Source organism: Grammomys surdaster, unplaced genomic scaffold (assembly GCF_004785775.1).
Source record: "Grammomys surdaster isolate TR1022 unplaced genomic scaffold, NIH_TR_1.0 373, whole genome shotgun sequence".
Lineage (NCBI taxonomy): Eukaryota > Metazoa > Chordata > Mammalia > Rodentia > Muridae > Grammomys > Grammomys surdaster.
Window position 1 is genome coordinate 5,059,809 of NW_021604792.1, and position 21,097 is coordinate 5,080,905.

Genomic DNA, 21,097 nt, shown 5'->3' on the forward strand with positions numbered 1-21,097 from the left:
AGTCGTTTTCTTTCTGATGTTGATTTCTCTAACTCAGTAGAGAGTTCTACACACTGGACTTCTCTTTAGGAGCTGGCAATTTGCTTGAATGTTTCTCAGAATACTCAGAGGTCATGTGGAAGTGCTCTCTCTGGGTAAGGCGAGGGCGGGCCCCAGAGCAGTGGCCTTTGCTGGACAGCAAGCCCAGGGGTTCCTACAGTGACACTGCTCACGACCTGTGAAAGCACTAAGCTCTATGCACGGTCACAGCTGGAAATATGCTGCCACTTCTCTTTCTGACAGGTTTCACAGAACTTCATGCTTCTTTGAAGTAACTCACTCCACATTTTAAACCATACAGAAACATCAAGTGTGGAACGTATTACCAAAGTAAGGACGGTGACAACATTCTTCAGTCTCACAAACTTCTCAGTTTAGAATGAGGTCTGGGCAGCAGCAACACTGTGATCCATCTGAGACCCACTAGACTTCAGATGCTTTTTCTTCATTTTCTTGACAATATGTGAAATCTAAAGCTCTCTCTCACGTTTCTTTTTTCAAGCCAACCTTACAAATGGCTTTGTTTGGGGAAGATGGATTATCTCTTGAAAATCTATCATTCTCCCAGGGAAGGAATAGATAAAAAGGAAGGAACTTACACAGGCAGCTGTCATCAATTTATATACCGGTCACAGACCTAAGAGAGATGCAGGCCCACTACATGGTGATTGCAGGCAACAAGAACAGTAATTCAAATTCTTCAGGAGAAGGATGTGGTATGGACTATGTCAATAACGGAAAGGCTCTCGGACTAATGATGACTGTGACATTGTTACCGTTAGCAATCACCATGTACAGATAATGGAGTTATCACAACACAGAAATGCTGTTTACTCAACTAAGAACAAACTTAAGCTGCTATACTAAGTTAGGAATAAAAATATAATGGACTAATAAAGAAATAAAAAAAAAAAAAAGAAAAACCAACAAGCAAAAGTCAGACAAAGGCTGTGCTGGTATTTTAAAAAAAAAATGTTCAAACTCTTAAAGGCAACAAGAAAGACACAAGCTAATTATCATCTGCATCCTACAGTAACAGCACAATAGATGAATGACTGTAAGGAAAATACAAACCAAAGTAAGACACTATCAAGAACCGACAAAGAAGTAAACAAGGTAAGACAGTCTCCAAAACATGACTTCTGTTTTGTGAAACAGAGTTTCTTGTAATCTAGGCTGTCATAAAACTTTCTATAGTCAAGGAAGGCCTTAAACTTCTGATTCTCCCGCCTCCTTCCCCTCAGGTGCTGGGATGGATTCCAGTGTTTCTTGCATGCTAGTCAAGCACATACCAATCAAGCTATCTGTTCAGTCTTTAAAAATATAATGTTAAAGACAGCTCAAGCTTCTGTACGTGTGTGTCTGTCTCTATCTCCTCTCCTTTTCACCCCCAACCCCTAACTGCCAGGAACTCCCAGCTCCCTCTCAGCACCTGTCTGTATACATGCTGCTATGCTTTCCACAGTACAATAAAGGAAACTCTCAACTGTAGTCACACTTAAGTTTTTACTGAAAACATACAGGCATAGAGGTATATATACATGGTATATATACATGTTCTCTTTTATAAGAGTTGCCACTGTCATGGTGTCTCTTCCCAGAACCAGAGCACTGATGAAGACTAAACTGAGAGGCTTACTTCTTGTCTTTTCTTAAGATCATCTTTGGCTGCTCCAAAACGTTTGGTTAGTCTGGCTATCTTGGCCTAGAAAAGAAACAAATAAAAGTCAAGTGTTAGACTGTCCTTTTAAGCCTGATACACAGAGGAGAAGTCAAAGATATACAGCTCTGGCTCTTCAAAAAAAAAAAACAAAAAAACAAAACAAAAAAAAAAACAAACAAAAAAAAAAGGAAGATGAGATGGCTGTAAAATATTGAAAAACAGAGAAAAATCACAGGAAACCCACTGCAGTCCCTGAAATAACTGCCAGGTACAAACAGGTTAGGTCAGTCTGCCCTTAACCACAGCTGGTGTGTTCGTTCTCACCGGATTATTTTGGAACATGTAAGACTTTATTTGCAGCTATTTTTCAAAATGGCTATAATCACACTTAAGTTTTTACTGAAAACATATAGGCATAGAAGTATACATGTAAGTCATGTAAGAGATTCCTGGACAAAACTACTTGGATATCTATGTACTGCATTGACTCATTTGTACATGCACTTTCCTGCTAGGTCTGTGGTTCTCAACCTTCCTAAATGCTGCAACCCTTTAACACAGTTCCTCATGTTGTCAAGATGCCGAACCATAAAATTATTTCATTACTACTTTGTAACTGCAATTTTGTTACTATATGAATTGTAAATACCTAATATAAAGGATATCTGATATGTAGCCCAACAGTGGGGTAGTGACCCACAGGCTGAGAACCACTGTACTAGTGGCTGATTATATAAAAAAAAAAATTTGTTTCTTTATTGAATCAATTTAGTATTTCCTAGTGCCTTGCTATAGTTATACGAGGCTGTAATTGTTAGGTTTGTTCTTTCAGAATATTTCGTTAATGTTACTTACTAAAGTGGAATTCTCAGTGCATATTCTAGTGGAAGTCTTCTAAATGTTTTTCAGAAAGGCTTTACTGACTATCTACAGATGGGCAGATGAGGGCTTATAAATTACCCTTTCAAAGATGAAGGGAGCTTAGATGGCAAAAACCTTTCATGTCTACCCCGTTTGGAATTCAGAGAAAACAATTCAGTGTCCCTGGGCCTTCTAAAGTGAACTGCTAACTGATGAGCTTAGGGAATACACCAGAGCACTCCTAAAATTCCTCTTCAACAAGGAGGAGTCGGCTGGTCCCTGCTGCTCCTCTGGCTCTGGATACATTCTGCTATTGCTCACTACAGCTCTCAATCTTTCAGAGCCTGTCCATCCCATCTTTCACAATGTTACCATTCTTGTTCTGTCCTTTCCCTATACTGTTCTCCATTTCTTTTTTTCTTTTTTTTGGTTTTTCGAGACAGGGTTTCTCTGTGTAGCCCTGGCTGTCCTGGAAGTCACTCTGTAGATCAGGCTGGCCTCGAACTCAGAAATCTGCCTGCCTCTGCCTCCCAAGTGCTGGGATTAAAGGCATGCACTACCACCGCCCGGCCCTGTTCTCCATTTCTAATGAGCTGTGGTTTAATTAATTCCTGAGTTTCTCAAATATTTCCTGAGCCTTTGCTCTTTCACCCTGAGTATAAGACCAAATGTTTCTAACTCTTTTGTTACATTTAAGGATGCTGTACAAGACGGCTCAGCACTTCTAACCAAGACAACAACCAGCACTTAATCCCCCAGAACCACAGAACAGAAAGAGAGCTGTCTTCTTGATTTCACATATGCACCATGGCACGTCTACACCCACACATACACACATATACATAATAAATAAACATAATAAAAAATTTAACATCTAAGTTTGTTTTTTAAATAGCAGTTGTTACTATGGTATGCTTTCTCTTCTCCAAGGAGTAAAAGAGACTGAAACCAGGGGCTGGGGAAATTGCTCAGTAGTTAAGAACACTGGCTGCTCTTCCAGAGGACCTAGGTTTAATTCCTAGGACACACACGGTGGTTCACAACCATCTGTAACTCCAGTTCTAAGAAATTTTCTGACCTCTAAACACATCAGACATACATACAGGCGTAAGAGACTAAAACCTCAAGAGAAAACAGCCAGCTAAGACAACCCTACATAAAACCAGAAGTATCAACAGATACATGAAGAGAAGAAACACAGAAAAATGAGAGTTCTCCAAAAGTTAATGACCCTTTAATAAGTGACTCCAAAAACAACAAAATGAAATACCAGACAAAGAATTCAAAAATCTAATTTTAAAAAGAACAAGCACCTCAATGGGGAAAAAAAATGAAATTAAATGCAGTAAATCAAGTTTGGGCATTAAGATAACAAATTCAAATTTAACAAAGAGAGATTCTGTAGAATAATATATAATTAATGGGAATACTAGAAATGAAAAGGTCAATTATATAACCTCAGTAGGAAGCATCACCCAAAGACCATATCAATCAGAATAAAGAATATTAAAAATTAAAAACAAGTAAAGAAATTCTTATATTCATATAACAATAAAGGAAAATAAGAATAATGAACCATGACCACAACTTTCAGGAACTTTGATCAAGAGACCAAACTTAATCCACGAGGTACAAAAAACTGAGATGCAAACTAAAAGCATAGAAAATCTATTCAATCATATTATAGCAGAAAATTTCCCTGATTTAGAAGATACAGACCTTCACATATAAAAGGAATTTACAGCTCTGATCAGACAGAGATTCTTCATGTCACATTGTAGTTAAACTATCAAGAGTACTCAACAAAGAATGCTGATAGTTACGAAAGTGAAGGGCCATCTGAGGAAAATCCATTAGAATTGTAATACAGTGTAAAACTCAAAGCCAGGAAATCATGGAATGTTATTTCAGGTAAATCACTACCCAACTGGTTATTATATTCAAAAAAGTTATCCTCTAAACAAACACTAAATCAAACCATGACAACTTAATCAAAATTAGAGAAAATCAGAGAATCCTACATACACAAAGAGGAAAGTCACAACCACAAAAGTTTAGAAAAGGATGAATTCTATGAGAAAATATGTGTAAACAGAACTAGGAAATGAAAGGAGTTTAACACAGTGAACCAGCAAACTTGTAAGAAGGGAGAAAGAAAGAGCGTTCAAATCAACTGAGGAGCAAGGATCATGAAAGAAGACAGAATTCCAGGAATAAGAACATAATTCTCAGCAATAAAAGTAAATCATCTTTATTTTCTACTTCAAAGATGCAGATAAGCTAGTCAGACTAAAATAGGGGGAAGAAAATCCAACTGATTATTGCCTGCAAGAAACACATCAAACTGTTAAAGAGTTAATATGAAAAAAATGGAAAATGATAATCCAAGCAAATGATAACTGAAAGCAAGCTGGTGTAAGTACCTACACATCTGATAAAGAAGAATTTAAGCCAAAGTAGGAATAAAAAAAGATTGTGATGATGATGATAAAAAAAGGACTCATTCTATATCCATTTTCATTCTCCTTGCAGAATTATTGGGAAATATACTAAACTTTTTTGGGAGGTGAGAGGGGGGCTTAAATGATTGAATAAAGAAGTACTTGGGCAGGGAGTGAAAGCAGCAGTTGAGGATGTGGTTCAGTTAGCAGAGTGTTTGCCTAACATGAACAAGGCCCTGAGTTTGATCTCAATCACCAGATATGCTCATAATCCTAGCATTCAGGTGAGCTAGGGATCTAGAACTTCAAGATAATCCGTAACTATAAGTCGACAAACATATTTATTTTTAATATGGATTAGATAGCACCTTTTTTTTAAAAAAAAATTCTATGTGCACAAATGTTTCCATCGGCATATTTGCATGTATGTATACTATGTATGTGTCTTTTGTCCGAGGAGACCAGTTAAAAAGTATTGGATACCCTGGAACTGGAGTTGCAAACAGTTGTGTGTGACTATGTGGGTGCTGAGAACTTAACCTAAGTACTCTGAAAGAGCAGCCAATGCTCTTAACCAACAAATCATCTCACCAACATGATAAACTATCATTAAAGCATAATATCCACAGAGGAAGTACATAGATGCAAAAATACCCCCAAACTTCCACCCCCAAGAAAAACTTAAGTACAAACTTAGGTAATTTCGAAGTCTCTGCTACGGGTTAAACTATACCAAAGCTCATATCATAAAGTCTACAACAGTATCTCAGGGTCACTGCAAAAATAATTAACTAATACAAAGTCATGTTGCACTGAGATTTTCCCTTCTAATCTAATAAATGTAACTGGTACCTTCAAAATAGAGAAATCTGGATACACACACAGAGAACGGTTTGAATGGAAAGGATGCCTCCACAAAGCTGTCAGCACATGAGAAGAGACATGACATGTCCTTCCTCACTATACTCGACCTCGAGAGAAAACTACTCTACTGACACCTTCATCTTGGGTTTCCATCTCTAACTAATGACGTGATACATTTCATTCTGTAAAGCATGCCACTATGTATGGTTCTGTTTTCACAGCAGCCCCAGCAAAAACTAGTAACAGACACTTTTTCTTCTTATATAGAATGTAAACGTATTTTGTCCTCAACCTCAAAGATATAAAAGTGGTACCACAGGATCAGAAGATAAATTCTACATGACCCCCCGGGCGTAAGGCTGACAAGGCTGCAGACCGGGTACGAGGGACAGACCTGCAGCTCGGTGAGCACTGTCTTATGCCTCTTGTTGCACTCGATCTTCTCCACTCGAGTTTTTAATTCTGCCAACGTCTTATCAAACACAGCACACTGTAGGGCACACAGTTTTTCTTGTAGCAACCACTGTATGACCTAAAAAATAAAAAATAAATCCTTTGTTGCAAAAAGACAATTCAGCAAACAAAACAAAAATATTAAGGACTAGTAACAATATAAACTAATGAATAAAACATGATCACCTAATTTAAAGAATAAAATCCAAAACTCAATGCTACCATCTAAGATTCTTGACTACCTCAAAATGCTACACGCTAAGAATAATATCTCCAGAGAGTAGAATTCTGAAATAATTTGAAGCTTTAGCATTTTCATATCTTCCTTATCATGCAGAAACCATAAAAACAAAATTTGTTAAAAAGAACAAGTTCAAGATTTTTCTAACCTATTAAGGACTGGAAACAGTGTGAGATACATTAAAAATGATACTGCAGTATCAGAATTGATAAAATATTTCTAAATGCTTATTCAAAGCTCCACTATTACTCCACCTGGACCACAATAAACAGGACCCTGGCAGTCTGTCCTTGCCACCTGTGAACTCTGTTCTTGCGACGGATCATCAACCCACAGGCGTGCATCACACCTCACAAGTCCATCTTCACAATTCTATAAGCACTGTATCCATGACTACCTCAACATGCACAAGAGAGAGAAACTAGGCAGTGACAGCATTTTTATTGCATAATTTCTTAATTTTTCTTTTTTAAAAAAGCATAAATATTTGTTCTTGTTGTACTAGTATATCAGTGGAAGAAATTTCAGATTATTAATTTATAACTAAGTCCGTAAGACCCTGAAAAACAGAATCATGTTTGGTGACTTACACCTGTACTCACATCACCTGGAAGTTGACACAGGAGGACACCTACAAGATTAAGATCAACTTGGGCTATAACTTGTGTACAGCCTAAGCTACTATGAACTAATGTCTCATGGGGGAAGGAGATTGGGAGATCCAGAGACAGAGGCCTGAGTTTCATGTCTCTCTACGAAAGGTATTTGAACATGTTAAAGTACATGTGTGTGGTGTATCATGCAGGTATGTGTGCTCATGAATGTCCCCATGGATTCCAGAGGTCAACATTGGGAATCTTCCATGATTCTTCAGTTTTTGAAACAGTATCTCATACTGGTTGAGTGGAAGTATGCCAACTGGCTAGACTGGCTGGCCCCTGGGCCCCCCGAAAGTTGCCTCCCTTAGCTTCTCGGTGCTCTAGCTAGAAGACCAAGTGACCGGCACCACACCTGGCTTCTGTGAGGGCATCCGATGAGAACTGCTCCTCAGACTGGCACGCTATCTACCATCCGAGACATCGCCCCTTTCTCAGACTTTGAAAAATACATATCACACTAACTATTTTGAACATATATTATATGCTAGCATAACATACAGGGAAGTTTCAAAACTATCTTTACTCTGAACATTCATTTCTCCTAATCCATCTAAAGCCTTGGCTCTATCATGCTTTAAACTAATAGGAAAAGGGGTTTTAGGATATAACAACTTAATATTATAGACAGTAAAGTCTACTAAATAAAGTTTGTTTCTTCTGCATTGTAAAATAATGCTTATATAAAAAGAAAATGTTAAAAACCTTAATTTTTTTAATAATAATAGAGAAATGTCATAGCTCCCTTCTATTTTAATATTCACTACCATGTTTTAAAATAAAAATATTGTAGCCAAATAGTCAGAGGAATACAATTTATCATAGATTTCATAGCTTGCCATTGTCTTAAAGCTTTGACTAGATTATGTCAAGGTGAACACAGAGTAACAGGATCATGCTAAAACTCTCCCAGCATGCAGCTGTTCTTGACACATTTGAAATGCAATGTGCGCCACCTTTTGAAGCTTCTGGTTGATGTCTCCTTTGGCTGTGATCTTTACTTGAAACTCAGCCTCGTATTCTTCTTCCATGTATCGCCGGCGTTTGGACTGCACACTGTCCATGTCTTCTGACTTAGAACGTTTTCGTCTGGAAAATTCATCTGAGAAAAACAACACAGCAACCGGCACTGCTGAGTCCGCTGTCTCAGGTACAGGCCTCTGGACTAGTCAGCAAGGCCGGGCACGCTCACATCACAAGAACCAGCAGGCATACAATGCTCAGCTTTAAAGATGAAATACATGACTTTAGCATGACAGAACTTCCCAACTAATTAGCAATGCACACTGAAGACAGCATTCTTCTTGAAACTGTCACATTAAGATAGAGAGCTGTCTATAGCTTTGCCAGGCAGATAGGAAGCCTCCCATGTTCTTCTCTCTGCTGAGTTCCATAGCACCAGGGAATACTTTAACATGCAACAGCCATCCCTATGACATAGATATCTATTAGTTGTGTATATTCTGAACTAATTATTTCATCCTTCTTCCTCTGTAAAAACAGGTGCAAGTAAGTCATTCTGACTGAGCCACTCCCTAATCATTCGACCTTTAGAGCAGTAACAGTACTTACTCTAAGAGGTATTTAACATAGCCAAGTAGAGTTCTGATACATACACATAGAAAAATTAATGCCACAAGTGTACATTTGGCACAGAACAGACATTCAAAGACTTTACTTAAAACATTTTTTCAAATGTTAACATTCATGAAGTCATTTGAAAATTTATACTGGCTTTTCAGCATTTCTAAAATTATATCACTCATATTCCACACCTTCTATGGCTATACCAAAGCTTCTCCATAAACCTATTTTCTTTGATCTGTAAACTGTTCAGGATACAAGGTAGGGAGGAGCTCAAACACTATTCAGCATTGTTAGAATAGTAAATAAAGAAATATATTCACATCTATCTATGCATTTGTTTAATATAGTTCTACTTTACTACTTTTTAAGATAGACATAATAAACCAAAATAAAACCCTGGCTTCTAGCCTTTTCTAAGTCGGTGGCATCAGTTCTAGCATTCCTTCTCTATGCATCTGCTGCAGACAGAACCACATTGCAATTCACTTACAACAGCAAGGCAAATCCTGCCCTAAACTTAAGAGCGGCTTAAGACACTGGTGCCTTAGAGTGTACGTCTAAGTCCTCTCTGCAGAATGATTAACATAGACAAATACAATAAACCCATTAATATTCAAAATAATACGAAGATCCCTGAGCTATTAATGAACATCAGTGATTGTGGCTTAGATTTAGACTGCTCCAACCATCTGTGGAGAGAGACGGGAGCCCATGGCCGAGGACACGCTAAGGCAGGCAGGGGCTGGGCATGCGTACTTCTCATGGGTGGCTCCTCGGCTGGCACTCGCTCCTCTTCCTCGGCTTTGCTGTCTTTCTCACTCTTTTCTCCCTCTGTGGGGATAAATGTGGAGAAGGGAGCCTTATTTTTCTATGGAAGTCAGGAACATCTCATTAATTCACATTTTTGGTCACCATTTGGTCTACCAAACAAATGTTTTACAAAACTGAAGTCACAAAAGAGGAACTACAGAGAACATGGGAGCACACAGTGAGAAGTTAAAGACCAAGTTCAGATTCAAACTGTTTATGCCTAATAAACTGAATATGAAAAAATACTAGATTTCAAAGCCAACAATTTTACTTATTAATTTTCCATCATAAGTAACAACTATTATAAATCATTCAGCTTTCTTTACTTTCTGTTATTAAAATAAACCACAGCCAGCAAGGTGGCTCAGAGAGTAAAAGACACTTGCCAGCAAGCCTGACATCAATTCCCAAGCCGTACATGGTAGAAGGAGAGAACTGACTCGTTATCCTCTGACCTTCACATGGACGCTGACCACCTAACAATAAATAAATGTAAGAAAACTAAAGCAGTAAAGACAGTTATCAAAATAATGATAAACAACATACTGGTAAATTCTAAGCAGCTCAAAAATCTATGCTGAATTACCATTTTTCAGACCTGCCTACTAGATACATGGCACTTAGAATATACACTGAGTTTTAGAATAGATTACAAGAATTAGAATGTATGCTAGAGTTTTACACTGTGTCATAGAAAGAACTCTGATAAGAAAAAATGTTAGCAGATTCTGACTAGGAAATAGGGCTCTTTAACTTTTTGCTCAGTCTTTAGGGAGTGTGCAAACTGCCTTTTTTTGGGGGGAGGGAGGGAGGGAGGGAGGGAGGGGGAGAGAGAGAGAGAGAGAGAGAGAATGAGTGTGTGTGGGGGGGGGGGGGTGGCCGGGTGGTTGTGAGGCGCACCCATGTGGGTGCTGGGAACCCGACTTCAGTTCTCTGCTAGAGTAGCAAATTAATATTTGACATTGAGTCATCTCTCTAACATAAAATAAAAATCAAATGTCCTTGTACAGAAACAACTGTACAGAAACTGTCCTTTCAGACAGTGTCAGGGGTTTCTAAAACTCATCCAATACAAAGCTTACGAAGTTACCGTGTTTTCACAGTCGTAACTTCCATAAGCTGCGCTCCAGTCCATCAGAACTAGACAATAGGATCACTACAGGGAGGTGACCGGATCTTATAGTTCTGGTAATGCCAAAACCTTTGAGAGGGGACTGAAATAAAGCATTTAATATCTTCCTGACAGTGTTACATTTAAGAAGTTACTTTTCTTTTAATAGCCAAAGAGCACAAGTCTGACACAATACTACTTACTCCTGTCCTGTAGAAATAACAATAACTACATGTAATATATAAACAAACAGGCTTGCCTCTGCCCTACTAAACTGTACAAAACCCTGATGGGCCATAGCATGCCAACCCCTTGCTTTGAAATGAATCTGTAAGGATAACAGAAACACAAAAACAAACAAACACAAAGGCCTATAGATTACTTGAAAAAAAAAATACCTATTAGGAGGAAAAAGAGGAAGCAACTGGCAATCCATATATAAGCAAATACAAAAGGCCAATAAACATATTTTCAACCTTGCAAAATACACCAGGAGAATGTGGCTTCAGGAAAATCTACCTTTTCCACACATTTTCTACAATGGTGCAAATGCTATCTTTCATGTAGTTAATGGTTCTTAACCTATGGGTTACGAACCCTTTGGGGTCAAACGACCCTTTCATGGGGTCAGCTGCACATAAGATATTTACATTATAATAAAAAACAGTAGCAAAATTAGTTATAAAATAGCAACAGAAATAATTTTATGATGGGGTCACCACTTCATGAGGAACAGTATTAAGGGGTTGCAAGCACTGGGAAGGTTGAGGGCTAACACTCTACGTGAAATATGAGAATAGCCAGACTTAACAGGAGAAGAAACAAGGCGCTAGCTTTGTACATATACCTGGAGGGCTTGATCTGAAAGTGAATTAAGGATCTAATAGCAGCTAAAGAATGTCTATGACGGAACGCATAATGATGTTAGAACAAATATATATCCACTAACTAACGGCTGAACTTTCCCAGAAAAGGAAATACTAGGTTAGAGTCTCCTTAGACTATGATTTTAATCATTTAGAAAGTATCAGTTATCATTTAGCAATATGCAACAGCTCGTCTCCAGATGTACTAAGACACATTAGTTCTAATTTTGTAAAAATAAGATTTTTTTTCTATTTGTTTTGCTAATGGTTTGAGACTGGGTCTCATGCAGCCTAGGCTAGCCTCAAACTACTTCTGTAGCCAAAGTTAACTCTGACCTCCTCGGTCCCCCGCTTCTCCCCTTGTGCCAACATATCCTGTGCTGCATTCCTATAAAATCTTATTCCTGGATCACTAATACTGAAATTATTGAACATGTTGTATTGGATAGTTTATTAGAGGAAATAAAAGTCCTTAATCAGCTAACCTGGAGAGCCCATCTTAGTCTGTGCTAGGACTTCAGGCTCATCTTTTCCACATGAAATATCCTCTTCATCAGAAAGAACTAAAAAGGCTTCTTTTGGCAAATTCTCACTACTTTCTTGTTTTGAGGGTGAGCCAAAAGAACCCTCCATTTTATCCTCCAAATCTTGACTTGTTTCAACTGGAAGGATGGAGGTTTTTGAAAAGCAACTCAGTTCATCCTCAGTGGGTGCAAGTTTTTCCAGAATAGGGATGATCTCATCTGTTTCCATAGAATCCGTGTTGTCCAAGGCAGGACCCTTCTTGTCCTCTTCTGCGGGGTCCTCACGGACAGCTTCTACAAGTTCTGCAGGACTTTCATGCCCATCCTTTTCGCTTTGGTCAACTTCCATGCTGCTGGAGATGGCTTCTTCTTCAAGAGCAGGCTCAGCAATAGGATCTTCCTCTACCTTCTTCGTATTTTCTGGAGGTAGATCAGAACAAATAATTGCACTATGTGTTTCTACAGTTTCTTCCTTGTCACCAACATTGCTGTTCACTTTATTTCCCTCATCAAATGAGTCTTTTCTTTGAATTCGGTCTAAGTTTTCATTGTCTTCACTCTTGTCTGAACAATCATCACTCTTATTGCTACCCTGCTCTGTCTTGTCAGTGTCAGGACCTGGTTCACAAACTGACACTGAACTTGGTTTCAAAGTGTCAGTGGCTGACTCCACAGTGAGCTCACCAGGAGTCAGATCACCAGAAGCCAGTCTGCAGCAGACAGACTTACGAAGGGATTCCTCACTAGAAGGCAGATCCTCAGAAGGTAAATCACCAGAGGTGGCACAATCATCCAAAGCTGATTCCCCAGGGGCCAGTTCACAAGATGCCACTGCATCCATGACTGCTTCATCTGAAGGTGGTTCACTTGTAGCTGGTTCACCTGAAGCTGGTTCATGAGACATTGGCTCACCAGAAACTGGTTCACCGGAGGTGGACTCACTAGAGACAAGATCATCAGAGGCGGGTTCTTCAGAAGCAGTATCTCCAGAGATGGGATCACTACGGGAGGGATCACTAGAGGAGGGATCACTGGAAGAGGGATCACTAGAGGAGGCATCACTGGAGGGAGGCTCCTCACAGGCAGAGTCATCGGCAGCTGGTACTCTAGTAGCCAGCTCTCCTGCAGTCAGATCACCAGAGACTGGGTTATCCGAGGCTGGGTTATCGGAGGCTGGGTTATCCGAGGCTGGGGTACCACAGCTTGGGTTATCAGAGGCTGGGGTACCAGAAGCTGGTTCAGTGGTTACTTTAGAAGCAAGATCAGAAGTTATACTGGGGGACAAAGCTTCACTATTCAAATCTTCTTGCTTGTTTTTTACACCAACATTGGGGATACAAGGTGTTTCTTTCCATTCTGTTTTACTTTCTTCAGATTCCAAACAAACGCCATCGATACCATTCACTTCTTCTCTCTCTTGAACACAGTCTGCATTTTCCAAAGGTGACGTGGGATCCAGGTCTCCGTTCTCATGGTTCCCATTCACCAGCTTCCCGTCCGTCCTCAGCAGCTCCTCTTTGACTCTGTGCACAGCATCAAGCTGCTGGCGGTCACTCGCTCTCATTGTTTTTCGAGCCTTGAAGACTTTTTTCTGAGGTTCTTCTATACTATCCATTTTGAATCTTTAAATAAAAAGAAAAGAATTTAAATAATTGAGATAAAAGTCATTTAACTACAGGTTTAATGAAAATTAAAAAGTGAACAATTTAGATCATATAAATTTAAAACAATGACAATAAAAACCTTAATCCTTACTACGTCTTAGTTCTCATATTTACTAGTCACATAATATAGAAGTGACAAAACAACGCCCACCAGAACATCAATGCAGGACAATGAAGAGGGACCGAAGCTACCTTTTATTCTCAATACGGGAGTTAAAAATGAGAAGCTTCAGGAGCGTGAAAAGTCCACGAAAAAAATAGGTGCTGGGAAGCAAACCCAAGTCACTGTCTACAAGAGCAGCGCTTAACCAACCAGTGGGTCATCTCTCCAGCTCCGTTTGAGGGTTTGGAGAAAGCAAGAAATGAATGCTTTAGAGTATAGGGTTCTTCTATGAACTAATGAAAATGTTCTAACATTCACTGTGGTGAAAGCTACACAACTTAAAACACTGCACACGTTGCAGTACATCCTCCTTTTTGGTCAATCTTGTTAGAGTCCTATCCAATCTATCTGTTTGCCAAAGAACGGCTTTCTCATTGAGACTGCTCCTGCTGTGCGTCTGCATTGCAGTCTGGCTGCTTTCTCCCCTAGTATCACGTCTTTGACGTTTTGGACAAGGTTAATTTACATCTGATGAGTTACTTTTTCAGTTGCTGTGATAAAATACTCTGGCAAACATCAGCTTGGAGAGAGCAGATTTGTTTTTGAAACAGTATGATGAGGAGGCTGAAGGGGAGGTTGAACCAGCAGGGGTTGAAGTGGCTAGTCATATCACACCCACAGTCAGAGCCGTGACAAACTCTGGCACACTCCTTTTTCCCAGTTATATAGACCCACACCCTGTCCAGGGAATGGGGCTACTCCCAGTGGGTAGGTCTTTCTGCATAATTAACCTAATCATGATAAACTCATCCACGGGCATATCCAAGAGGCCCACCTCTCAGGGATTCTAGGCCTCTTCACATGACAACTGAGACTAAGCACTCTACCCGCATCTTTTTCCTTGTGATTCAAATTTAATCCTTTAATTCTCAATTAAATTTCACCTTTCATAATACATACACAGAAGTGAGTCAAATGTTTTTTCAAAATATTTATTTTTATTTTATGTGCATGTAACCAAATATCTATGTGGATTCCATGCATGCAGAGTGGCGAGGAAATGGTGTTGGATACCCTAGAACCAGTGTCACAGACAATTCGGACCCACCACGTGGGTGGGAACCAGACCCAGGCCCTCGGAGAGAGCAGCCAATGCGCTGTCTTAACTGCAAAGCTACAGCTACAGTTACAGCTCCTCGTTGGCTCATCTTTTTTTCTGCTAAAGTATTTTCTAATTTTCATAGTTTTTTCTTCTATCTATAAATGACTAGGCAGTATATTTCTTTAAGAGATAATACTAATCAACAGGTAAAGATCATTATCAAAAATTCACATCCAAAACCCAATGATCATTATCAAAAACTCATATCCAAAAGCCAAGCAATGCTGATCATTAGTAAGCATCCTAGTCTATACAGGGCCACAAAAGTGACTGATTGACAGTTTTTCCTTAAAGTGAATGAGAATGTGGTACTACTGTATTTTTACTGCCTAAACTGTAAATGAGTCTAAGGTTACTAAGGTGAGCCCTAGTGCAAAGTGAAGAATGTCTCTGAGACTACGGCATGCACAGAATAAAACTGTATGAGACAGGAGCTAGCCATCACAAGCCAAGCAACTAGAAGCAGCTAGGAGATGTGTCTGAACAAATCCTTCCTCAGAACCATCCACGGAACTATGCCTTAACAGCTCCATTTTGAACTTCTAGCCTGTAAAATTAAAACAATATACTCTGTGTGTGTGTGTGTGTGTGTGTGTGTGTGTGTGTGTGTGTGTGTGTATGTGTGTGTGTGTGTGTGTGTGAGAGAGAGAGAGAGAGAGAGAGAGAAGGAGGGAGGGAGGGAGGGGGAGAGAGAGGGAGGGAGGGGGAGGGAAGAATGGATGGATTTCCCACATTAAAAAAAATAGTGAGCGTAAATGAGGAACTGTCTGGCCAGACATGAAATATCCATTAGACTATATTCAGCACTACCTCATAATTAAAAATAAGACACTCAAAAAGCAAAAGGGAATTTATTTATATCTGCTAAAGGTTATCAAGATGTAGATGCTACATCTAATTATGAAATGATATTAATTTAACAAGAGAAACAAAGACACCCCATATCACCAATTTTATGCTCTCAAAAGGCTAGTACAAAAGAGCAAGTCAAAAAAGTCAGAGCTAAGCCTCTCATGCAGAGCATCTCCGCTTGGCATGTGTAAGGAAGGTCCTGGGGATGGTCCCCAGCTCCACCCAAGGGAGAGCATAGCCAGCTGTAGAAAAGACTAACAGGGGAGGGGGAAGAGGGAGGGAAGAAGCGAGAGATTAACTTAACTATGGGCGGAATAAAGCACATGTAAATGCGCACCTGTGTGCACATACACACTCTCTCCCCCACCATCTTTCTCTCTTTTACTGACATACTTACTTCCCAGTACTACTCAATCAAGAATGCCACAAAACAACTTATTCTACACTATATTAAATCACGTTTTAACACCTTACTAATATAACTTACCTACAATAAATAAGCAACCCAATAAGTTGTTAATAGTGAATGTTTTTCAAAAATAATAAGCCCGACCTATTTGTCAGAGACCAATACAGCTCTAAGAACATGGTACTTTGTCAAAGAATGTCTAGATTATATTACATTCTACATTCATTTTCTGAATTTAATTCAATGATTTAAGCAGTTCTTAGTGTCCTCTTTTCATTTAAATTAAAATATTTCTTAGAAAAATTATCTTTCAACTCTACAGAAAGCTTCATATAAAATCACACTAGTACTATTTTAAGAGTCTAGAATTTCAACTTGGAGATTTTCTTTCCTAATCCACTTGCAAGTCTGCTACCTGTTCTACATAAACTTTTGGCCTACTTTTTGGTGCAGGAGATAAAACCAGGGATTTCCAATGCACGCTGATCAGTGCTCTGCCAGTGATCTATATCTCAGGTAACACAAGCTTAGCACTTACTTTGCTGACTATAATAAACATTAAATGTAGTGTGGTTACCATTTAAATATGTTCAAATATTGAAGTACCAGTCCTTTAAACTCTGAAATATTCATTTGAAGATATTCTATGCATAACCAAGAGTTATAATTGTTTATATTAAAGTTAAACATTTTTAAAAAGTAAGCCAATATAGTGGTACATGTCTTTAATCACAAAACTTGGGTGGGGAGGAGAGGGGCATGCAGAGGCAGTGGATCTCTGAGTTCGAGGCCAGCCTGGTCTACAGATTGAGTTCCAAAACAGCCAGGGCTACACAGAAAAACCGTGTCTCAAAACAACAAAGATAAACGAACAAACAAAAAACAAAACAAAAAGAACCCCACACTTAACTTTTCATAATACAAAGAATGAGCCAGGCGGTGGTGGCGCACGCCTTTAATCCCAGCACTTGGGAGGCAGAGGCAGGTGGATTTCTGAGTTCGAGGCCAGCCTGGTCTACAGAGTGAGTTCCAGGACAGCCAGGGCTACACAGAGAAACCCTGTCTCGAAAAACAAATAAATAAATAAATAAATAAATAAATAAATAAATAATAATACAAAGAATGAATGAGCTCTGCTGAGAGTGACAGAGTTTGAATCCCACATCTCCCGGATGAAGAAGGTTGCCTAATGTTTCAATCTTTTAAAGTGTTTAAAAAAACTGTATCTTAAAGTGTCTTAAGAGGAACTATATCTACCAACACAGGCTTAGCTGAGAATTTTATGAGATGTGTTAATTGATAACATGAATTAATATTAATGATTCAAGCCAAGCAAAGTAGAGTACACTGGTACCTTGGGAGGCTGCTCATCACAATTCTGAGGCCAGCCTGAGTTAGTCAGTTCCTGTCCAACCCGTGCTACAGTGTGAGACTCTGCTGCCACAAAAGAAGGTCATCTAGAATGATCATATATTTAGCTTGTATGTGCATTCCGTGTGGTTTTTAGGCACAACTTTCAGACTCTGGCACAAATTTTCTCTTAAATAACATTAAGTGTGTGTGTGTGTGTGTGTGTGTGTGTGTGTGCGCACACACACACGTGTGCAAGTGTGTATATGTGTGTGTGTGTGTGTGTGTGTAAGAGAGGGGGGAGGGAGAGAGAGAGAGAGAGGAAGAGGGAGAGAGGAAGGGAGGGAGGGAGGGAGGGAAGGAGGGAGGGAGGGAAAGAAATTAGAAAATCCAGTAAGCCAGTGTAAACAAAAATTATTACTAAACTCTCTCCATCAAATAACACTTAATACAAATAAATACAACCCAAGTCAAGTTGTTTTTTTGCAACAAAGCCATTAAATTCAGTAACAACCTAAAGTGCTGCCAGAGACTGAGGTAACTACCTTCCATACCCACAAGGGAGCACACTACAGCCATTCAGCAGATTTTCATAGGTTCTAACATGTAACAACAGAACAGACAAAGCAATAAGGAAGTAGCATCAACAACAAGTTGAACCTAGTTCAGGCATATTTGTGTGAACCAATCAGCAATCTGCTTTGAGAAATCTGTCTTGCATAAGCAAAGCTCATTAGGAAAATTTGACATTAGGGAAGGGAGTACCCTGCAAACAAGTCTCCAAGGTTGCATTACCAGAAGGGAATCCTAGAGCTCACCTTGGGTATGTATCGTCATCTGACCTTCAGCTACCAGCCATCTGTATTATTCTGTGAAATCTGTGCTTCTCAGTGAGGTAGCAACACGAGTCAAAGCACTTCCACAGGACAGCCATTCATCTTACAGAAAAAGCATTTCTATTTTACAGCAGAAAATGTCTGCCATATCTAGAAGCACATCACATGATGTGACGAATTAAGTTTCTCCTGGAAGTACTTTTTTAATCAAAAAGAAGTTTAAAAGCAAAGTATTAATTTTAAGTCCTTACTTTACATATTCAGATCCAAGAACTCTGGTAAAATATTATCAACATTTTTCTATAGAAATCTATACATTAATAACCAGAGAAAAGTGTGTTACCTGAGTTGTCTCTATGTCTTGTAATTTTTTTCAATTTTTTGATAAATTCTTTTTAAGAGAAGAGCAGTGAGCCTCTTCTTTAAGGGAGAATGTTTTCCTGAGCCCCCTCCCCTGCACCCACTCCTTTCACTTCCTAGCAAGAGATCCCAGCCATGAAACAAAGGGACGCTGTTTTGTCTTAGCTTATAATCTCCCTGCTCAAAATCTCAAGAATTTAAGTGGCTGTTCAAGAGCGACATACAAACTCAGCCAATCAGTAGCCAGCATTCTATTTCCTGCCCAGCAACAGGAGACAGACAATAAGGTCAGAGAAACATAGTTAACAAAACACAGATCTGAAATGGTGCAATGTGCTTCTTTGTCTGAAACAAATAACCTAGAACACAGATTCCTGTCTTAAATCCATGATATGTTTTAAATATACAGCAAACATAAATAAGTAGATAAGATTTATATCTTTTATGCTACTTTATCTGGATTTAATCAATATTCATAAATGTTTCTAAAATATAACTTATCTGAGGAATCAATTAAACAGGGACAATACATAAAAATACCATTTCTATATGAGTTAGAATCTATAAAATTCAAAATATATTTTATTTTACAAGATTAATAGCTCTTATACTTGTAAAAAATGTATAAATATAATGCATCAAAATATTAAATCCAAATGATTAAGATGATCTCTCAAACCATTTTTACCTACCGTTACTAATACAGATTTCCAAACCCCAAATTCGCCAGGATCCTGGCCTATAAGCAGGATGACAAGGTGCTGTGTTGTGTACGGCATGGAACTGACTCAGCTTAATTCACAGAACGAAATCAAAATGTCTGACTCTTGTTGATGTAAGTGCTAACAATATACTTACTACAACAAGCACAATTAATTGACTTTCACAGTTGGTTAAAAAAAAAGACTACATAAGCTCCGCTTTGAAAGCAATAAAATGTGTGGATTATAAGGTAATTTTACAGGGGGTTTCTATACTACAAAAAAAAAAATCTATGATCAGAGTTTATTTCCCCTAAATTCACTATCTTTATTAGCTTTTCCTAGTCAACATGTTTTTAAACTAATCATTTTCCTTCCTTCGTTACAGGTGAACCTTGCAATTTTTCAAACATACCCAAGAGGGAGCTTGCTGCAGCCATAATTTTAGTTTATATAATCTCCCCATAAGGGAAATAAATCAACAGCTGCTTCAGTGCTTCCTTCAGTCCTGTGAGGGAACTGAAATTCACTCTCTGATTGGCTCAAAGCCTTAGCTGCCTAAAGCCAATCAGAGAAAAGTACCACAAACCTTACCCAGCAACAAAGGAAGCAGATGAGGGCAAGTGCTCTAAGAACTACAAGCACAGTGAAAGTCAAAGGAAACAATTAAAATGGAAACCTATTACAACCACAACTTCAAATGCCTGTGTCAATAAAAGGTATCTATAGTGCAGTTTGGTTTTTGAGTGGTCCCCCCGCCCATTTTATTGTTTATATTTAAACTAGAGTCTGTACTGTTTCTAAAAATAGTCCGAATAAATACTAAGATTATTGACTCAAAACACACCTATAAGCGTGCGTACACACACACACACACACACAAAACCACCATGCTAATTCAAATTAATATCTCTAATAAACAATACATAAAAATACAACTCACACAAAAAACCTGGAACATAAAGCAAAATCATCTAAGTAAATGCAGCACGGATCCTTGACAAACACTTCAATTATGTGCATGCTGAGATAAACATCACTAATATTTTTCTGAATAATCAGATGCTGAAAATCTTGGATTTTTAGGATTTATTTCTGTTTGTCATTTATGTGAATGTTTGTCACATGTGTGCAAGTGCCATCAGCAGCCAGAGAGGGCATCAGATGCCTTGGGCGTGAGTTAAGGCTGCTGGGAACTGAAGTCAAGTGTTCTTAACCACTGAGCCATTTCTCCCATGAAAATGTTTTATTCAAATTTTTTCCTTAGATGACTTAACAAAATCAACTCAACCAGCCTGACTACTAATAATCAACCCCTACACATCATTTTATGTACTACCTACGATTTCTAACCTATTTGCCGATAAGACTATGTTCATCATCATCATCATGGCCTCAATTTGGCCCCTCAGACCCAGAGAGTAGGAGAGACAATTCCCACAAACTGACCTCTGAGCTCCAAGGCACACATGAACCCACAACCACACACCAAATGGATGGATGGATGGATGGATGGATGGATGGATGGATGGATGGATGGATGG

The 21,097-nt window shown here is 38.8% G+C and overlaps 1 protein-coding gene across 1 annotated transcript in view; it reads right to left on the bottom strand.

Moving 5' to 3' along the window:
- Atf7ip (activating transcription factor 7 interacting protein) overlaps window positions 1-21,097 on the bottom strand; it is a 93,242-nt gene that overhangs the window by 35,445 nt on the left and 36,700 nt on the right. Inside the window, exons 2-6 of the mRNA XM_028781043.1 lie at window positions 12,078-13,738; window positions 9,562-9,636; window positions 8,175-8,320; window positions 6,263-6,400; window positions 1,679-1,744 (exon numbers count right to left, since the gene is read on the bottom strand). Of these exons, the coding sequence (XP_028636876.1) occupies window positions 1,679-1,744; window positions 6,263-6,400; window positions 8,175-8,320; window positions 9,562-9,636; window positions 12,078-13,731 (2,079 nt within the window). The 5' untranslated portion in view covers window positions 13,732-13,738. The remainder of the gene's footprint in view (window positions 1-1,678; window positions 1,745-6,262; window positions 6,401-8,174; window positions 8,321-9,561; window positions 9,637-12,077; window positions 13,739-21,097) is intronic.